This window comes from Zeugodacus cucurbitae, chromosome 3 (genome assembly GCF_028554725.1).
Source record: "Zeugodacus cucurbitae isolate PBARC_wt_2022May chromosome 3, idZeuCucr1.2, whole genome shotgun sequence".
Classification (NCBI taxonomy): Eukaryota; Metazoa; Arthropoda; class Insecta; order Diptera; family Tephritidae; genus Zeugodacus; species Zeugodacus cucurbitae.
The window spans coordinates 74,002,843-74,021,846 of record NC_071668.1 but is presented as its reverse complement, the minus strand read 5'-3'; the positions used below and the strand labels follow the sequence as shown (position 1 = coordinate 74,021,846).

At 32.3% G+C, this 19,004-nt stretch overlaps 2 protein-coding genes across 2 annotated transcripts in view; one reads left to right on the top strand and one right to left on the bottom strand.

The window, feature by feature from the left end:
* LOC105217715 (uncharacterized) overlaps positions 1-19,004 on the top strand; it is a 135,213-nt gene that overhangs the window by 36,680 nt on the left and 79,529 nt on the right. The window lies entirely within an intron of this gene.
* The window catches only part of LOC105219404 (uncharacterized), a 31,219-nt gene continuing 17,072 nt past the window's right edge, over positions 4,858-19,004 (bottom strand). The window contains exons 2-5 of the mRNA XM_054227695.1: positions 5,922-6,040; positions 5,561-5,852; positions 5,351-5,497; positions 4,858-5,136 (exon numbers count right to left, since the gene is read on the bottom strand). Of these exons, the coding sequence (XP_054083670.1) occupies positions 4,985-5,136; positions 5,351-5,497; positions 5,561-5,852; positions 5,922-6,040 (710 nt within the window). The 3' untranslated portion in view covers positions 4,858-4,984. The remainder of the gene's footprint in view (positions 5,137-5,350; positions 5,498-5,560; positions 5,853-5,921; positions 6,041-19,004) is intronic.

Sequence of the window (19,004 nt, the reverse complement as noted above, 5' to 3'; positions counted from 1 at the left end):
TTTTGTATACCAATTACCTTCTTTATAATGAAATTTAAAGTTTCTGGTGTTTTCTTTTACTGAATTAAAACATGTTTAGTCGTTTTCAACATAACTTTTGTATGGGAGGTGGGCGTTGTTATAATCCGATATCCTCCATTTTTGGACTATATAAGGAAATGCCTGAAAAAACCACTCCTGAGAATTTCGTTGATATAGCTCTATTGGTTTTCGAGATATGCACAAAAAACCTATTTGGGGGCGGGGCCATGCCCACTTTCCCAAAAACATTACATCCAAATATGCCTCTTCCTAGAACAATCCTTTGTACCAAATTTTATTTCCATAGCTTTATTTATGGCTTAGTTATGGCACTTTATGTGTTTTCGATTTTCGCCATTTTGTGGGTGTTACAAACAAACGTTATGTGAACAAAACTATAATACTCTCGTTAGCAACTTTGTTGCGAGAGTATAAAAATAATATAAATTTATGCGCGTTGTCCAGACCAAAAGTCTTTTAACATTTTTAAACGATCTCATTTCTCACACTAAAAGTGGAAAGCTCACTTGTAAAAGTCTGGGTACTAGGCAATAGTTAAGAGTTTTGCCTTCTCACCTTCTGTTTGTTGGCTCCTCTGGGTAGCTCTGTACTTTGTCTACAACAGGAAGTCGTGAGCTGCTTAAACTATAGGAAGAAGAATCATTTCTGGCCACTCCCAAGTGAATGACAATCAAAAGCTTTCCTCACTTGCGTGAACTTCTACTACATGATTCCATCCTGCTTGTCATGTAATGACTTAAAACAATTATTTTTTAATAAAAATATAAAAAAATAGATAATATTGTTTCAAAGATGAGTGCAAAATTTGAACAAATTAATCACTTCATAGCCTTTCGAGAAATCATGTTATCCGACTTGAATAAATTAGTTTTGAGATAAACGCCTCTAAAGTTTTAAATTTAAACTGACGTGTGCGGCTGGGCGGAACTTCCAAAGAGTCTTTAGAATATTACTCGGATCGATTTGAAATTTTTTAATATTTGGTGATAATTTAAAAATATTGAACTAAAACTATTTTGTTTTTGAATTTTGCTCCCTAGTATGTCGCGAGTTTTAACCGATAGCGTCCCTTTGATATCCATAAAATTTGAAAACAACTTTATAAATGACTTTTATATATTATTCAAATGCGCATAATCCCAAGTCTTTAATTCATCCGTTTCGTCCAAAAACTCAATCTCATAGCGTAGATCTTTCAAAAAAGTTTCCTTCGTGTCATCTAGTCCATTCCTTAACAATGACCATATAGGCGAATAATTCGTTAAAAATGCTATTCCTATAAAATCAGCCTAATTATATGGAGATTCAGTTCAGAGCAAACCAAAAATTTATTGTGACGAATATGCTTAAATATCTGTATTTATGAAAACGATTTATTGCAAATATAAATCGTTACTTTCAAAAGATTTTATTTCACTTAATTATCCAATATGCACAAAATGCTTAAACATTTTAGGTCACAGCAAACGATCAATCATCCAACAACTCGCCACTGTGCCCAATCAATTCACAGGGTTTCAACGCCTAAATATGCTGCGATCAGCAAATTTCAAAAGCTTAAAATGTGAATAACCTAAATTCCTTTTTTTACGACGACTTTCATAAACCACACGAAGAGAAGGAAGTTGCCAAAAATATATTAATGAATTTATTTCGGCGAATAAAGAATAAGCACAATTCAATTTCAATCAAAAGTCTCATTAAGTGGTTTGTTGTTTTTGCAAAGTATTAGCGAAAAATATGTGCGAAGCGCGTGCAATCCTTGAACAATCACCGAATCACTTTAAGCTCCCTCAAGCCAATACCTACAGGCGACTAGCGGCTGTGAAATTTCCACACAGAATCATTCTGGCTGCTTTCTGTTGTCCACTTTTGTGTGTAATACATGCGCAATCATTTCATCAGCGTAAATTAACCATAAACAAAATCAATCAAATTTTGAAGTGTGACTCAATGGTAATGAGACTTAAAAAACTCACAACAATTTCACAAACGTATTTACTTTCTTTTTTATTGACTTATTTTTTTTATTTTAATTTATTTATATTTTTGCTATTGTGTTGCAATTTCATTTCTAGTGAATTAACACTTGAATTTCCTGATTTACTTGCCCCAATTTGCGCGAGTTTTTTGGAAAATTGTATACAAAACAGACAATAGAAGTATTTCGGTAGCCTTTTTCTTTCCTTTTTTGTTTTTGTTCTCAGTCTATAGCATTCGACATGCCACTCCTTTATCCTCATTTCATTTTTATTGGCATTTTATTTGTGTGTGTCTCTTGCTCGAGGCATTGCGGCTGAGTAAGCTATTTGTTTGTGTGTCGCAAGTTCATTTGGAACAAATTGGTCAAGTGGGATTAACTGACATGCATTAAAGCGCTGTCAGACCTAAATAGCGTAATTTTTATTGTCTTTTTTTATAATGCTTAGACAAAACAGAAACTGTAAATTATGAAAAAAGGTGGAGAATAAAGAAAAGAATTTGATAAATCAAAACCCTTTAACACTCAAAGACGTTTTTGACTGCAGATTCTGTATCATATTAGCTGGTTAAGGGATTCAGTTCTGGAAGAAGTTAAGAAGCATAGTCTTGAATATTGATAAAATTGCCAAAAGAATATTTAATATGTAATTTAAAAAATTTCTTCTCAATAAAGTAATAAATTAGGATTAGTACACCTTAGAATGTTATACGTCACAGAAAGAATTACAGAGATTATTTTTGTCCAGTACATTTTTTTACGTGATCTTTCATAAAGCTCCCCAAATTTCATTTCATTCATAAAGAACAGGTTTTAGAGGTGTTTTTTAAACCAAAAAGTTTTGTATGTCAACATTATCTCAAACAAAAAGAATTGAGCTTTCAACATCTTCTTAATTTCCTTTTCGTAATTAAGTTAATTAATCAATTAACCGGCCTTCACTCGATTAAAGTTCTGATGTAAATCGATTTACCATACAAAAGAAAAATCTTATTTCATTACATTATTTTTTAATCGAATACAAAACGAGTTGAAACTGGAATGAAACTGTGCGGGTTGTTGTCCACGCTGGATATTTGATTGTGCTTATTGATAAAATACCAATTAACTGTTGAAACTTATCAACTTCTTATGAACAGCAAAAACAAAAATGTATAACAGCTGACCGTTAATCGTGTAGCCGCCTGTGCGAAAGGCAAAACCTAATTTCTCAATTATAATCTTAATATAATAAATTAATTTGGCTGTGCGAAAGACTATTACAATCGCCCAGGCATTAATTGAAGACGTCTATATTAAAATAAGAACTTATTTAGACTACTCAACAGTAAGCCAACCGCTTTCTTTAGACCCACAGTTTTATTAATAGGCAACCTCCAAACACAGTTTGTACTGAGTTATTTTAAACCCTCTTGCTTTCTACTTACCTCTTATGTATGTATATAAACTCATACCAAATTTATGCCTAAATGTATGCAAAGTTTTTATCTATCTTTTCTGTCACTGCCACATTAGCTGTCAAACTGTTGATGATCGTTTGGTGATCAATATCAAGCTAGTAATTTAACGAATTGTCCATGCCCTTAAAATAGTTTAATATTTTAATACAATAATATTCTTATGAGTAAATATGAGGAAACAACACCCGTTAGTTCTGCTTTTTCCCGTCTGGATAAGGAAGCGAAGCGTATGGGTCTGGTGGTGAACGAGGACAAGACGAAATATCTCCTGTCGTCAAAAAACAGTCAGCGCACTCGCGTCTTGGCTCCCGCGTCACTGTTGACAGTCATAACTTTGAAGTTGTAGATAATTTCGTCTAGCTGGGAACCAGCATTAACAGCAATAACAATGTCAGCCTGGAAATCCAACGCCGAATCACTCTTGCCAACAGGTGCTACTATGGACTAAGTAGGCAATTGAAAAGTAAAGTCCTCTCTTGACGAACAAAAACCAAACTCTAAAAGTCGTGGACGATCTCAACATCCGATGAGACGGCATTAGGAGTTTTCGAGGGTTTTCGAGAGAAAGGTTTTGGGGAAGATTTATGGTCCCTTAAACATTGGCAACGGCGAATATCGCAGACGATGGAACGATGAGCTGTATGTGTTATTCGACGACATAGACATAGTCCAGCGAATAAAACAACAGCGGCTACGCTGGCTAGGTCATGTTGTTCGAATGGATGAAAGTGCTCCAGCTCTGAAAGTATTCGATGGAGTACCCGCTGGTGGAAGCCGAGGAAGAGGGAGACCTCCACTCCGATGGAAGGACCAGGTGGAGAGGAACCTGGCTTCGCTTGGCAGAACCAATTGGCGCCAAACTGCCAGAAGGAGGGATACGTGGCGCGCTGTTGTGGACTCGACTATAACCACGTAAGCGGTGTCTACGCCAGTCAAGAAGAAGAAGAAATTTGTTATAGTAAATTTCGGCCCTTCTCACGGACACATTAGCCATAGTCATTGTTTAGTCATCAACTTTGCTCTACTTTGGAATATAACAGCTAATGGCCTAACGATGACGACGATAGTTGAGAATATTACATTAAAATCCATTTTGAAAATGAAAAAAAAAACTTTTGTAAATATTAATTTTATTTTTTTATATTTTTATTATTTAAATTAAACATTAAATGAATTATAATTGTCAATCGTGTCGAAAGCATAAATATTTTAATAATACAAAGGTACATTGGGGCATGCCATGCAATAATATTTAAATAAATATATGCGTCGTTCTTGGTAATGAATAACTTACACTAAAAACTAATATTTTAGTTATTAATTTTTGTTTCCTTTTTCTCGCTTACTAAATTATAGTATTACAATGTTCATATGGTTTAATTAATTATTAAATTAAAATTTACGTATGTGCACTTATAAAATATATAAATTTTGTTGAACGAATATTGAAGTGATTTTTCTCTTTGAACTACATGCGTAAATATTATAGAAATGGAATATTTTACTCTATCAAAAATTGTTCAATTGGAATATTCGCAAAGAATTGATTGATATGTGTAATGAAAATCGGTGCCCATTGTTCGCGTGTAGCCGGTATGCCTACTCGGGTGATTTCTGGTAGATTCTCGTTCACCAAATTCAAAATCATTGTATCTGAAAAATAATGGAATTTGATTAGAAACATAAATGGTGGATATAATATAAAAAAAATTGTATTTATCTTTCTCTATCTCATACACTCTCTTTCAGCCTAACCGTTTTTTTCACTCTCCCTTTCTTCCTCGCTTTTCCCTTTCTATATCTCATACTCTCTCCCTCTCTCTTTCCCGCTTTTCTTTCGTTCTCCGTTTTTCCCCTCTCTACTCACTCAAATTCCGATCGCTGAAAATGCCATTCGCAATGATGCGCGCATCACCCACAGCCACATTGGCGTTTAAACGTTGCAACTTCAAGCGACGACCCACCTCGGTGTTCTCCAACAAACCATCGGTCAGTATGGTGGCGCGTATGTTATCTACAAATAAAAAATATTAATAAATAAAGCAAATTCAAAATTAAATTAAATCTACTACCATACCGATTGTAATGTTGAAGGGTCCCTTCGGCACCAAACGCAAGCCACCGAATTTCACATCGGCCTTAAATTGTCCATTTGCCTTGATTTGTGGTATTTCGATGCTCAGCTTCACAATGAACGCTTTCTCGGTGAAATTCGACAGGAATGTGTTCACTTTGAATTCACTAATACCGTTAATGTTCATGTTTTTGATGAGCAGTCCACCTTGCACGCCCTCGTTGTCATAACGGAAAATGCCGCGACGATAGAAATAGGGATCAATTGAGGGCATGCCATACTGGGGTAAGCCAGCCTGATAGGAAATGATACAAATAAATTATTCAGTTGTTCATTAAAAATCTATGAGTGATTGCCCACCCACCTTCAATTGAGGCACGATTTGAGCGAAAAGATTGCGTATGCACTCATTTTTGTTATCTGCCTTGAGATCACATGGCGCTACTTCAAAGTAGTTGTTGGTGGCACTCGGCTCGGATGGTACTGAAAAATAGAGAAAATAAGCAATAAAAAATTAAAAATATGAAAAATTAGTTTAATTTAATTATGAAGTTTTGTTAACAAAGAATATACATTTCTACAATTATCATCCATTAACTTTTGCAACACAACTCTGTGTTTAATTGAGCTTCCCCTACCATGAAACCCCCACCACTGACTGTCTCATAGGATGGTGATTAGTTGATTAGCATTTGTTTAATTGTATTTGCCTTGGTTGCTCATGGTTTGCTGCACCACGAATGGGGCAAAGTCGAAAACGAAACGAAAATAAAATTTTATTCAGCTGGAATTTTCTTTAAAGAAATAAGCAAGCAAATTCATAATTGAAAGAAGTAAATGCTTTATTCAATGAAATAAAATATCTATATGTAGGTGCAAACCAATATTGAAACCGTGTTTACTGTTGCTCTGTACAACTAACCAACTGACCGCTATAAATGTTGCAAGCGTTATTTTGTAATTCTTTTATGATAAAATATTTATATATTTTTGGCTTTGTTGTTGCAATTGCAATTAATGTTTATTGCGAAGTATTTTCCACAAAGCATAGTTGCGATTGGTACTTCGTGCCAATTATGTTGAAATGCAGTTGAAAAACCGCGTGGTTGAAATTGTTGTTGTTGGTATTGCTAGATAAGAGTTATTTGATTAATAAATTAATATAAATAATCATGATGATATTTATATTTTTTATTTTAATAGAAAATATCAGACTTCGGAATTTTATCAGATGAAGTTTAATGAAACTTTAATTTATATAATAATATATTTTTTTCTTTTGTACTTTTTGTAAACTTTCATTTTATTATTTTTTCTTATAATATGTAGTACAAATAGCTATTTTAGTATGCGAATCCTGTGAGTACCCGGAAGTTGTTGGTAACTGTAAAGTAGACAAGGTTCCAAGAGAGGTTACCTTAGTAACTTTGAAGCCGGAATGAGAGCGGGTTGGCAGTCCATGGTCCACTTGAGCAAGAGCGCTGGACATGCAGACATCACATGAGCTCGCCAAACGCTGGTGAACAACCAGCATCTGCGCAGTTTCGAGGTCTTTTTGGACCACTATGAAGCGTAAAAGGACCTTTAAACTGCTTTCTCTTTAAACTGTCCATCTCAGCGCGATCATTGGAGTGCTGGACATTGTCCGATGGGCACACATGCGTTGGATCCGGGCAGATGCAAGTTACCAAAGCTGTTTGAAGGAAAACAAGATGGAATCATCTAAGGATTTCCTCCTCCAGCTTTTGGCGGACTAAGGTTGAAACACCTTGGAACCTTCGGCGAACAGAATTGACATTAATCTTCGAAAAAATTGTTCAGATCGGTTCACTGTAGCATATAGCTGCTTGTATGGAAAACTTCCGCATTTTACTACATATCTTCACGAAATTTGGTGTGAGTTATTGTTCATAGAAATAATTTAATCTCCGAAAAAATTGTTCAGATCGGTTCACTATAGCATATAGCTGCCATACAAACCGAACGATCGGAATGAATGGCTTGTATGGAAAATTTTCGCATTTGACGTGGTATCTTCACGAAATTTGACATGGATTACTGCTTAAGGTAATAATATAATCTCCGAAGAAATTGTTCAGATCGGTTAACTATATAACCTTAATGTTTCTAGCAAACAATCCGGCTAAAAAGAATTAGTAAAATGTTTTCTTTTTTTTAACTTACTTTTTCTTACGTCTTTAGATTTGCTTAAACACATAGTTACTAAAAGAAATGCATCTGTGAGGGGTATATTAGCTTCGATACAGCCGAAGTTAACGTTTTTTCTTGTTTCTTCTTTTAAAATTAACATCTTTTTCCGATTTGATTGATTTTATATAATTTTTTTTTTTATTTTACTTAATTTATTAATTTTAATTTTAAATATTTTTTTATACTCTCGCAACAAAAGTTGCTAAAGAGAGTATTATAGTTTTGTTCACATAACGGTTGTTTGTAACACCCAAAACTAAACGAGTTAGATATAGGGTTATATATACCAAAGTGATCAGGGTGAAGAGTGGAGTTCAAATCCGAATGTCTGTCTGTCCGTCCGTCCGTCCTTCCGTCCGTCTGTGCAAGCTGTAACTTGAGTAAAAATTAAGATATCTTGATGAAACTTGGCACACTTATTTCTTGGCACCATAGGAAGGTTAATTTCGAAAATGAGAAAAAATGGGAACACTTCCACGCCCACAAAATGGCGAAAACCGAAAACACATAAAGTGCCATAACTAAGCCATAAATAAAGCTATGGAAATAAAATTTGGTACGAAGGCTCGTACTATGAAGGGGCATATTTGGATGTATTTTTTTGGGGAATTGGGCGTGGCCCCCCCTCAAATAGGTTTTTTGTATATAACTCGCAAACCAATAGAGCTATATAAACCAAACTCTCTGCAGTCGTTTTTTTTAGCCATTTCCTAATACAGTCCAAAAATGAACGAAATCGGATCATAACCACGCCCACCTTCCATACAAAAGTTAGTTGAAAATTACTAAAAGTGGGTCAACTCACTAACGAAAAACGCCAGAAGCACTAAATTTCACATAAGAAATGGCAGATGGAAGCTGCACTGAGAGTTTTTTACAAAATGGAAAATGGGCGTGGCGTCGCCCACTTATGGGTCAAAAACCATATCTCAGGAACTACTCTACCGATTTCAATGAAACTTGGTTTGTAATAGTTTCCTTACATCCCAATGATATGTTGTCAAAATAGGCCAAATCGCTTCACAACCACGCCTACTTCCTATATACCTGAACTTTGAAGTCGATCTGAATCGTTTACTTTACAATATATAAAGTAAGTACTAGTGAAGATATCGGTGCAGAACTTTGCACAAATACTACGTTTATAGTGTGGCAGCCCCATTCTAAACATCGCCAAAATCGGACCATAGGTTTTTAAGGCCCCATATATCGAACACGAGGACCTCGGTGCTTCTAACCTAATATTATGGTTTCCAACTTTCAATGGACTTTATACAATATATATGATGAATATGTGGGTCAAATTGTGTATTATATAATATAAATAAAGTTAAATAATTAAATTGCGATAGTATAAAATGTTCGGTTACACCCGAAATTAGCCCTTCCTTACTTGTTTGTATATATCTTGCAAACCAATAAAGCTATATAAACCAAACTTTCTGCAGTCGTTTTTTTAGCCGTTTCCTTATACAGTCCAAAAATGAAAGAAATCGGATAATAACCACACCCACCTCCCATACAAAGGTTAGGTTGAAAATGACTAAAAGTGCGTTAACTCACTAACGAGAAACGTCAGAAACACTAAATTTTACATAAGAAATGGCATAATGAAGCTGCACTGAGATTTTTTTACAAAATGGAAAATGGGCGTGGCGTCGCCCACTTATGGGTCAAAAACCATATCTCAAGAACTATTCGACCGATTTCAATGAAATTCGGTATATAACACGTTCTTGACACCCTGATGACACGGGTAGAATATGGGCGAAATCGGCTCACAACTACGTCTACTTCCCATATAACTCAATTTTGAATTCTTTTGATTCGTTCACTTTATAATGTATTCATAAGGAACAAATGAAGATAGCGGAACAAAACTTTACTAAAATACTATATTTGAGCTGTGACATCACTTGTGGAAAAATTGTCAAAATCGGACCATGACTTTTCAAGGCCCCTGATATCGAACATGAAGAACTCAGTGCCTAAGGGTAATTTTTCACCGAAAATATAGGTAGTTTCTCTCTGTACCTGAAATGGTAAAAATCGGGTCATAACTTCCCCCAGATCCCATATACCTAATTATAAGTAATATTAAATTAAGTGAGGAAGTAGGAATTACCTCAGTCCCCATATACTATTTAGGATGATTTTCGTTATTCTACTGAACTTTATACCGAATATATGGGTCGAATTGTGTTATCTTTATAAAATTACATCAATAAATTGCGAGAGTATAAAATGTTCGGTTACACCCGAACTTAGCCCTTCCTTACTTGTTTTGTGTTTTTTTTTTAATATTTTTAATGTATTCTAATTTTTTTATATTTTTTTTTTTTGTTAAATCCAATTCTGGAGAATATATTTAATATATTTTAAGCCCCAAATATTATATGTTAATATTTAACCCACCAACCTGTGTCTTCTAGCAATTTTTTACTACAATTTTTAAATCATTTTTTTATTTCATTACATAAAAATGCCGTCGAGCACGTGTTTTGCTCCGCATTTAATTAGTTTATATTTTAACTACAGTGGAAATAATTTTAATTTTTTTTTAGGCTTTATTACAAGTGCAAATTATGCAAACATCTCTGTACAAGCGCAAGCGCCAGCTTCTCCTATTACAAAAGTGTACAACTATACAATAAATTTCGTTTGTTAACTTTTCAACTGAACTTGACCCACTTGAAAGATTACCCGAAATAGTCACATATAGCTCATAAAAAGCGAAACATGCATACAAAACATAGAAAGGTTAACGCAAATAAGTTCAATTGCGCATGTACGTACATACATATTTATATAAGTGTGTATATAAGTGTGTAGATAGATGCTCCGACAATTGCAAAACAACATCTAGTCCACATATAGTAAATGAAATAAAATTTGGAGCAAAATTTGACATATATGACCGTACAGATGATACAAGGTGAGATATGACACTTATAGTTATTTTGCATAGCTGACATTTGTTGACCATGAAAATCTATAAGCAATTATTCAAATATTTATAAAAAGTATGTTTCTTATATACAATGATGAAATTATATTGAAATAATCTCAAAATTCACACATCTGTCTCCATCGCTTAACTGCCCAGTCCAGAATCACTCATTGACAACAAAAGACTTAAGCGAGCAACTTGCCCAACTCACACCCATTAAACATGCAGGCACATTAAATTCACACAACACAAATCTTTCAACGCTTTTTTCACTATTTGCCCAATTACACAATTAACCACATATTATACAATCTGCGCTTACATACCGACAGACAACCACAAGTGGCTCAGGTTCAAAAGAAACACAAAAATCAGCGCATGATCTATATATGTACCTGTGTTGCCAACTGCATTGATACTCTCGCTGTCGGTGTGTGCATAAATATCACTAAACAGTGCATAACGGCATCGAAATGAAATGTAAACATAATCATAATAGGAAATTTCACAGCACTCTCTCGTTTATCGGTTACTGATGCCCTCAGCGCACACTTGGTGGTGGCGCGCAGGCAGCAATTAAAGCTTTTTGTTGTCATTATTAATACATAAATATGTATTTGATGGCGAGATGAAATGTATTGAAAGCGGAGAGAGTGCAAGTGTTAACGCAACTACCGTATTACGGTCGTGTGCACGAAAGCGTAGAAATGATTTTTTTTTTTCAATTTTTAAATGGAAATGCGCATTGCCGGTTGCTGCATATTATTGTTGATGGGGGTGATGTGTTGGCGCTGCTATTGACTTTTTCGGCTTGAAATATTTATAATTGTTTATTTAATGGTTTATCAATACTACTTATATGCGCATAAAGCTTATAAAAATGTAAATATTTAAGCAGTGCTTATAATGAAATTATCAGCTTTGGACGTTGAATAACGAATTTTTTTTAATTTTAAATTCTTAACAAGCGTCCCGTGATATATTGCAATATATTTCTGGACTTTATACTTATATATACAAATTTTCGATTAATCTACACAATTATCTATAAATCTATACAAAATTAAAAAAATGTCGGACATTTTTTTTCTCTCACGCTTCTCATCACTTATCTAAGAGAAATTGTCAAAAATGGTATTCTCTTCCTATGAGAGAATCAATATTTTTCAGATATTTCTTATATATATATTTTTTTATCAGTCTCTGAAGTCTAGAATAAAAATCGTATATATTTTATATAAAAAGACGAATAAATGCTTTAAACAAAATCTTTTTATTCCTTTATTTTTATACGACAAAGATACGAGTTCAATTTGATAAATTTTTTTCTTTTACTTCAAACATTTACTACCAGCAAAATTATTTCCAGTTTTCTCTCATGAACCAAATATCGAAAATACCTCCGAAGGGTATGTCCAAAAAATAACGGGAAATACAAAATATCGAATTTTGAATTCGATAAAATTAAATGAATATTGAATAATGAATAAATATTTTTTTCAAAAAAAAATTCCCGTTATTTTTTGAACACACATCTACACTACATTTTTCAAAGGATATTATGCAAAAAAAGTATTTCGTTCAAGTTTATACTACATATCGTAGACTTAATATAGAAAAGGCGTATTTACATTTTTTTCGAAATCGCGTTTTTAATGTATTCTGGTAGACCACTGTCAAATACTCCTCCTTTTAAAAAATTAGTGAGCTATGATCGTAAATAATAGATTTATAGTCATATAAAAAAGCCCTAACTTCTTCGAAGTTAATAATAACATACAGCCCTATCTAAAATAACTTCAAAGAAATTAATAATAATAACAAAATTATACCACAATTGAATTTGTTACCTGTTTTGAATAAAAATTGCAATAGAAATGTTTTTTGTATCTTAAGTTTTTAAGGTTTTATTCAGTTTTTTCCTTCTCCTGAAAAGTAACGAAAAGTGTAGATACGCCTTTTCTATGTTAAGCCAACGATATTATATAAGCGACCAAAGTTTTATGTTCGAAAGAAATTAAAAAAATTTTATTTCGAAAAATACTTCACACATTTTTGCATACTTATAGTTTTACTTTTTTTACTTAAGATTCAATTTCGCAGAAAAAAGTCGATTTTACCATATAGTGTTATTATACTAAATCTAAAATCTTCAGCTTTATCCTCAAAATTATATACAACTCGTCTGACCCCCACTTTAAAGACGCCCTTGTGACGTCTTTGTAATATACATATATGTATATGTACTCTATTACCGCTGCTCGGGCTGCTGTCAGCAGTTCTTCATAAATTGGTCATAACAGAGCAGACAGAAACCGTAGCAATAGCGCCAGCAATGGTATTACTTAATTTTTCGTGCTCATGCGCTGACAGCCTTTACGCTATTTGCCATATTTTATTGCTATTTTTCTCTTTTATGAGTATTCCACTTCGTTTTTGTTTTCGCACATACTTTTTGGTAACTTTTATTTACACGAGATTCTCTACGTCTGTGGCTTACTTTAACCTAGTGACTGGGGTAAAGCATATACGCTTGTTCAATCGACTTAAAACACATATAAACATTTGGTTAAATATTAATATATGATAATTATGTTAGTATGATTTTTTGTATGCCTAAGCCTCGACTTTAGTGTGGTATGTCAGCTGTATTGCGAATTGATGTAGGTCAGTAAAGTATTTGTATGTCTTTTTCGCACTATTTTTCATTATTCTACTTGGTTATCTTTCATATTTTATCATTTTTAGCTTGTACTGCACACTTTAATGTCATTTTCTTGCCATTTGATTCATCTTCTACTATTTGGTCTCATTTTTACATGCTTCCATGAGCTTTGCTAATGAGTAATTTCAATGACTATTTGTGCAACTCAGCCGGTTTATGTCGAAGTACTTTGCATCACACATTCATCATTATTAATATTTTCACAATATTTTATTGTTTGTGTGCGAGTTATTTATGCAAGTTTATGTGGTTGTATGTCTGAAAAATCAATAAATAAACCAAAGTACAGGCTATCTTCAAATATAGTACAAACAATATATGTGAGTGTAAAGCACAAGTTTATTTAGTCGTGTAAACATTTTATATATGTAATCTATTTTGTTATTCGGTGCTTTAGATACACCTCTTTTACTGTTATTTTTTAGTTTACTTTTTTTTGTTTTTTATTTCATTTTATATTCGTGTGAGTCTCGTATTTTACATAAGTATTAGTCCTCAGGAGTTATCTACACCATTATTACGTATCTATAATAGACCGAGTATAATCGTCGACAGAGTATAACCGACAGGCAACCATAGACTAAAAAATACATTACAAGTAGTGGCTATCGCTAGTATGAGAATTCGGCTCAAAAAGTGAAAGGATGCAAACAGTTCTCTACAAATATTTTGTTGGGTTAACAGACGTTTGTGTTAACACACAAACCCCCTCGCACCCCCCCAAAGTAATTGAATTTTTAAATAATAGAATTTAATTCTACATAGTCATTTGAAAAATTGTAATGTTACAATTGTATCTTCTAAATTTTGTGATTTGATACTTTTTTGTTCACAAACGGCCTATTTTGATACTTTTCTGCTGATAGAATTTAATTTTTTGAAACTATGAAAATGTTAAACTAAAAACAAACCTATTGTATCTGCATAGTATTAACAAGTTGTGGGAATGTAGGCCAATTAAAAAACCCAGAAAAATATAAACTGGACTTTGCCTTATAACTCTGTGGCTGCTGGACTGGATTTTTTTAGATTTAAGCGGAATTGTGAGTCGAAAATGGGCTTCTTTTGAAAATTAGTGCTGAACTGAAAAGTCACCAAAAAATTTTCTATTATTTTTTTTAGAGTTTATTGTTAATCATAATACAGGAAAAATTTGAAAAATTTTTATTATGACTTTCAGTTTTCGTTCCATGAGCAAACTGTTGTGAAATAAATTTAAATTTAAAAAAATTATGCTATTTGCAAAAAAATACTTGAGTGTCTTAACTTAACCGCTGATGTAGAAGATCCCGATGATTTTGTTGCTGAATTTAGAATGTGGAAAAGGTTAAAAATCTTTTCTTCAGATTATATTTTCTAACTAAAATTTTGAATATATTTTCAGGAACTGGTTAAATCAAACCAAGAGATCCAAAACTTTTTTAGACGCGTTGAATTGTTGCGATGCAAAAATTTTCAAAACAGTGCATCGTTTTTTAAAGATTGGAGCAATAATCCCTATATCTGTCGCTTTAAGTGAACGCTCGTTTTCCTCACTTCGCAGGCTTAAAACATAAACATAAACACGCCTGAACGGAATGGATATCTTGAATATCCATAGAGATATAGACGTGACGGAGGAAGAGATTTTAAATGTTATGGCCCAAATTAAAAGAAGATTATACTTCAATTTCTGAATAAAATAATGAAACATTGTCTTTTTACCTGAAGTAGTCTAGGATACTGAGACACAAAGTATAAGGTAATATGAAATCTGGCTTCAGTAACCACGGCAAGTATACTGGCGACTATAATTCCGTATGCTTACAAAATGTGTTGAATATTAAATTTTGATTGAAATGAATTTTCATAGAAAAAAATAAAATTTTACTTCTTAAGAATTTCATAAAATTTTGAAATTTAATATTGAACATTTTATTCTAGTAATTTATAATTATCCTTAAATAACAAGTAAATTATCCGTTTATTCTTAAAATTCTTTATACTCGCATTGTATCTTTTCTTAAATGTTTCTAAAAAACAATCAAACCTATAACACTCTAAAACATAATATCATGTACGCAATCCTTTCAAATAATTTTAGGATATTAACTCACGCAATACTTGTTTTTTAATACAGTTACTTTTCCATTGTTACTTAGAAATTCCATAAAATAATATTTTGTTCTAAATACTCGCTAAATACCTTTCTTTTGTTATCGAAATATGAAACGTTCACAAACAAAAACACACAAAAGAAGGGCTTATTTTTTAGTTATTTGTGTAATTCTGGAAATCATGGCGCTAACAACCAGCTTTAACCTTTTTAAGCGCAAACAATAGATTTTCGTAAAATACAAAATGAGAGACATACAATGTATGAATTCGTTAATCCTTATGTGTTGCGATAGTAAATAACAACAAACAGGTAGTTGCTTCTTAATTGTCTTCCATCTCTTTCACTTTAGTTCATTTTGGAAAGTAAAAAATTAATTTTTTAAGTGTTTCTTAACTGTGGAAAAATATAATACATGTAGATAATACATATAGATAGATCAAATGTTCGTATGTTTATTATAAATATTATTAATTCGTTTTGAAATCAGGAAACCCTAATGTATTAGGGTTTAAAATTGTTCAATTTTAAACAACTTTAGTATATTTAAATAACATTGAACTAGAGAGATTTGATAGAAATCATTCTCTACACTTTTTCGGAACTTATTCCATATAGTTTTAGAGAGCTCAGAAAGCTCTGAAGCACGAATATATATGCTAAAACTAATCCTTATGACCGATGAATTGAGAAACGTGATATTCGCGCAAAATACTTAAATGTCTCATCTAATAATTACGATTAAAATTCTTCGTATATTCTGTAAGTAAAAGCCAAAACACTCCAAGATTACACTAGCTGCAACTATGGCACCTCTTTTCCTATCCTCTTTAAAAATGATTATAACTTTAAGTATCTTACTACACACAAGATATATCCCTACAATGGTAATGAAACAAAAATATATATTTTTTATAGTTTTTTTTTATTTATTCCAGAAATAAGTTCTTACAATATTAATAAATTCGTGTTTTTTCTAAAGGAAGCATGCACAAATCTACTCAATATAAAGTTATGAAAAAAATATATTTGTATAATCTCATGTCAGTCGTTGGCTCATCAAATGTCAAAGTGTTCAATCCAATTTCTTTAGTTTCCTTTGTAGTGATTCATTCTCGCCCACGTTTCTTTGAAGAGTTCCCTTTAAACATTCAATTTAAGCTGCATTAAAATCAATGCTGCCTCCAGCACATCATCGGTTATATCTTCTGTTTCAAGTTTCATAGAAGACTGTGATTCTATCGACACCTCCTCTTCGTTTTGATTGAAGCTATAGTCGCCTAGATAATCATTTGAAGAATCAAATTCTGCTAGCGTGGTTGAATCGGTCTCACAACTATGAAAGTCGCAGTTTGATGTATCACTTAAGTTCTCAATTGTCGGAGTTAAGATTGTGCTATGCTCAACTGTCTCAGTATCTATTTCAGATAGAATAAATAGATTTGGCGCTTGACTATTTTCCTTTTTAATACCGTGATTTGCTTTCGATGTTGCACGAAACTTCTTGTGAATATAGGTTGTTGGCTCCATAGTTTTTTCACCAAAATTATCAGACAAACGCGACTTTTTAAATTCAATTTTTTTTTAGTTTTTTTTTCTGTAAGTTAGTTTACGTTGATCCTTTGCTTTTGACAGCTCGAATGTGTTTGACTGTTTTTCGTTTCTAGCGCCTTTTATACATATCCTGTCTTAAAACATTATCCAGGGTTTTATTCATAATTCTAAGAAACAGGTAGTTTAGGAATGTTCATTAACTTTAAAAAGGTGAATTAATTGTTACCTGAATTCTCCTGTGTGTGCTTTTGAAACACGCAACAGAAAGAGATAGCAATATGAATACTACATTTTCGCTAGATAATGGCCATTTTCGCATATTTTAAATTACGGGCTACATAAACCTTTTATAGTACCTTTACAAATTTTCTAAATCCATAATCATCCTTCTATGAATCATTTTAAAAGGGATTTAATTGCCGTGTAATTGAAGACTACAGAAAGAGATAGCAATATGTGTATACTAAATTGTCGCCCTCTGTACACGATGCAGTAGTATTTTATTCATATTTATTTAATATTTTATCTTCATAAAGTGATGACAAAGTAATTTCATATATTCCGTTATATTTAAAAATATAAACGTTTGAATAAAATTATTATTTTAGAAAAAAAATTTGTATCTTCGAATGCTTTTTTTCTATCTACATGCATATTTCAAGCCTATACATTTTACCTAATCCAAGATATATTTTCACATTTATATTCAGTCCATAGTATTTCATGAAATTTTAATTTTTTTAATATAAAAACATTTTCCTGTACCTGTCAAACATTTTTGCAAAAAAATCAATATGCAGAAATTCATATCTCATATTCATTCTTAAACAGTTTAACACGGTCCTGCCCAGAACTTTTTTCGTTTCAGATTCTTCGGAAATGAAATACTCCTATGTATTTTTCCCGCCTGAGCACGACAATGGTGTCTATTTTGCGATTCATTATATTCAATATATAAATTTTCCGGAAAATGCGAAAAACCAACGTTGTTTGTAGTTTTATAGTGTAATTTTCAAGTTATTTATGGAAATATAGGCAATTGTGGGTTATTTCGGATTAAGTTAGTTTAACGCCACGTGAGAGTCCTAAAATTTAAGAAATTTTCAACTTAATAGATGTGTTTTTGAACATCAAAGTAAAAATAGAAGATTTATGTAAATCAGTTATAATACATTGTTTATTCTAAAATACTAACAACATTGTAGTTTTCTATATTAAAATTGTTTTTAATATATTGCTACGCATTTTAAGTATCAAATATATGAAAATATGAATATCAAGTTTTTTTCCTCATAAAGAAAAAAAAACTTTTTATAACTAGAAAATGTTATTTCAAATATGTGTGTAAAATCGCTTCATAACCTATCGAGAAATCGTGTCCACCGACATAAAGAGTTTTGAGATAAACGCCTTTAAGATTTTAAATTGAGACTCACGTGGTCTGATGAACAGAACTTCCAAAGTGTCTATCTCTTAGAATTTTACTCGGATCGATTTGAAATTTTAAGAGAATATTTCAAACATATTGTACTATTTTATAAGATTTACATTTTTTTAAATGTTTTTAAAATTATTCGATTAACCTGAAAACTGATTATTCGAATATCCCGTTTGTAACCGTTGGTCCGAATATTACTAATAGTACTAACCTATTAGTCGCACTGTTACTACTATTCGAATAGTCGTTCTACTGCGGTTATTCGTATAGCTATACTATCACTATTCGAATAAGTAAAAAATGTTTGAAATCCAAACAGCCTTTGATTTTTTTAAGTTTCCGCATTCCAGCCACTAGCCATTAGAATCAGAGAGAACGTTCTCCATTGCTGGAAACATTATGACACTACGTAGAAGCTGCTTGCGACCAACAAATGTTAACATTTTAACTTTCTTATATCAAAATAGAAGTTTT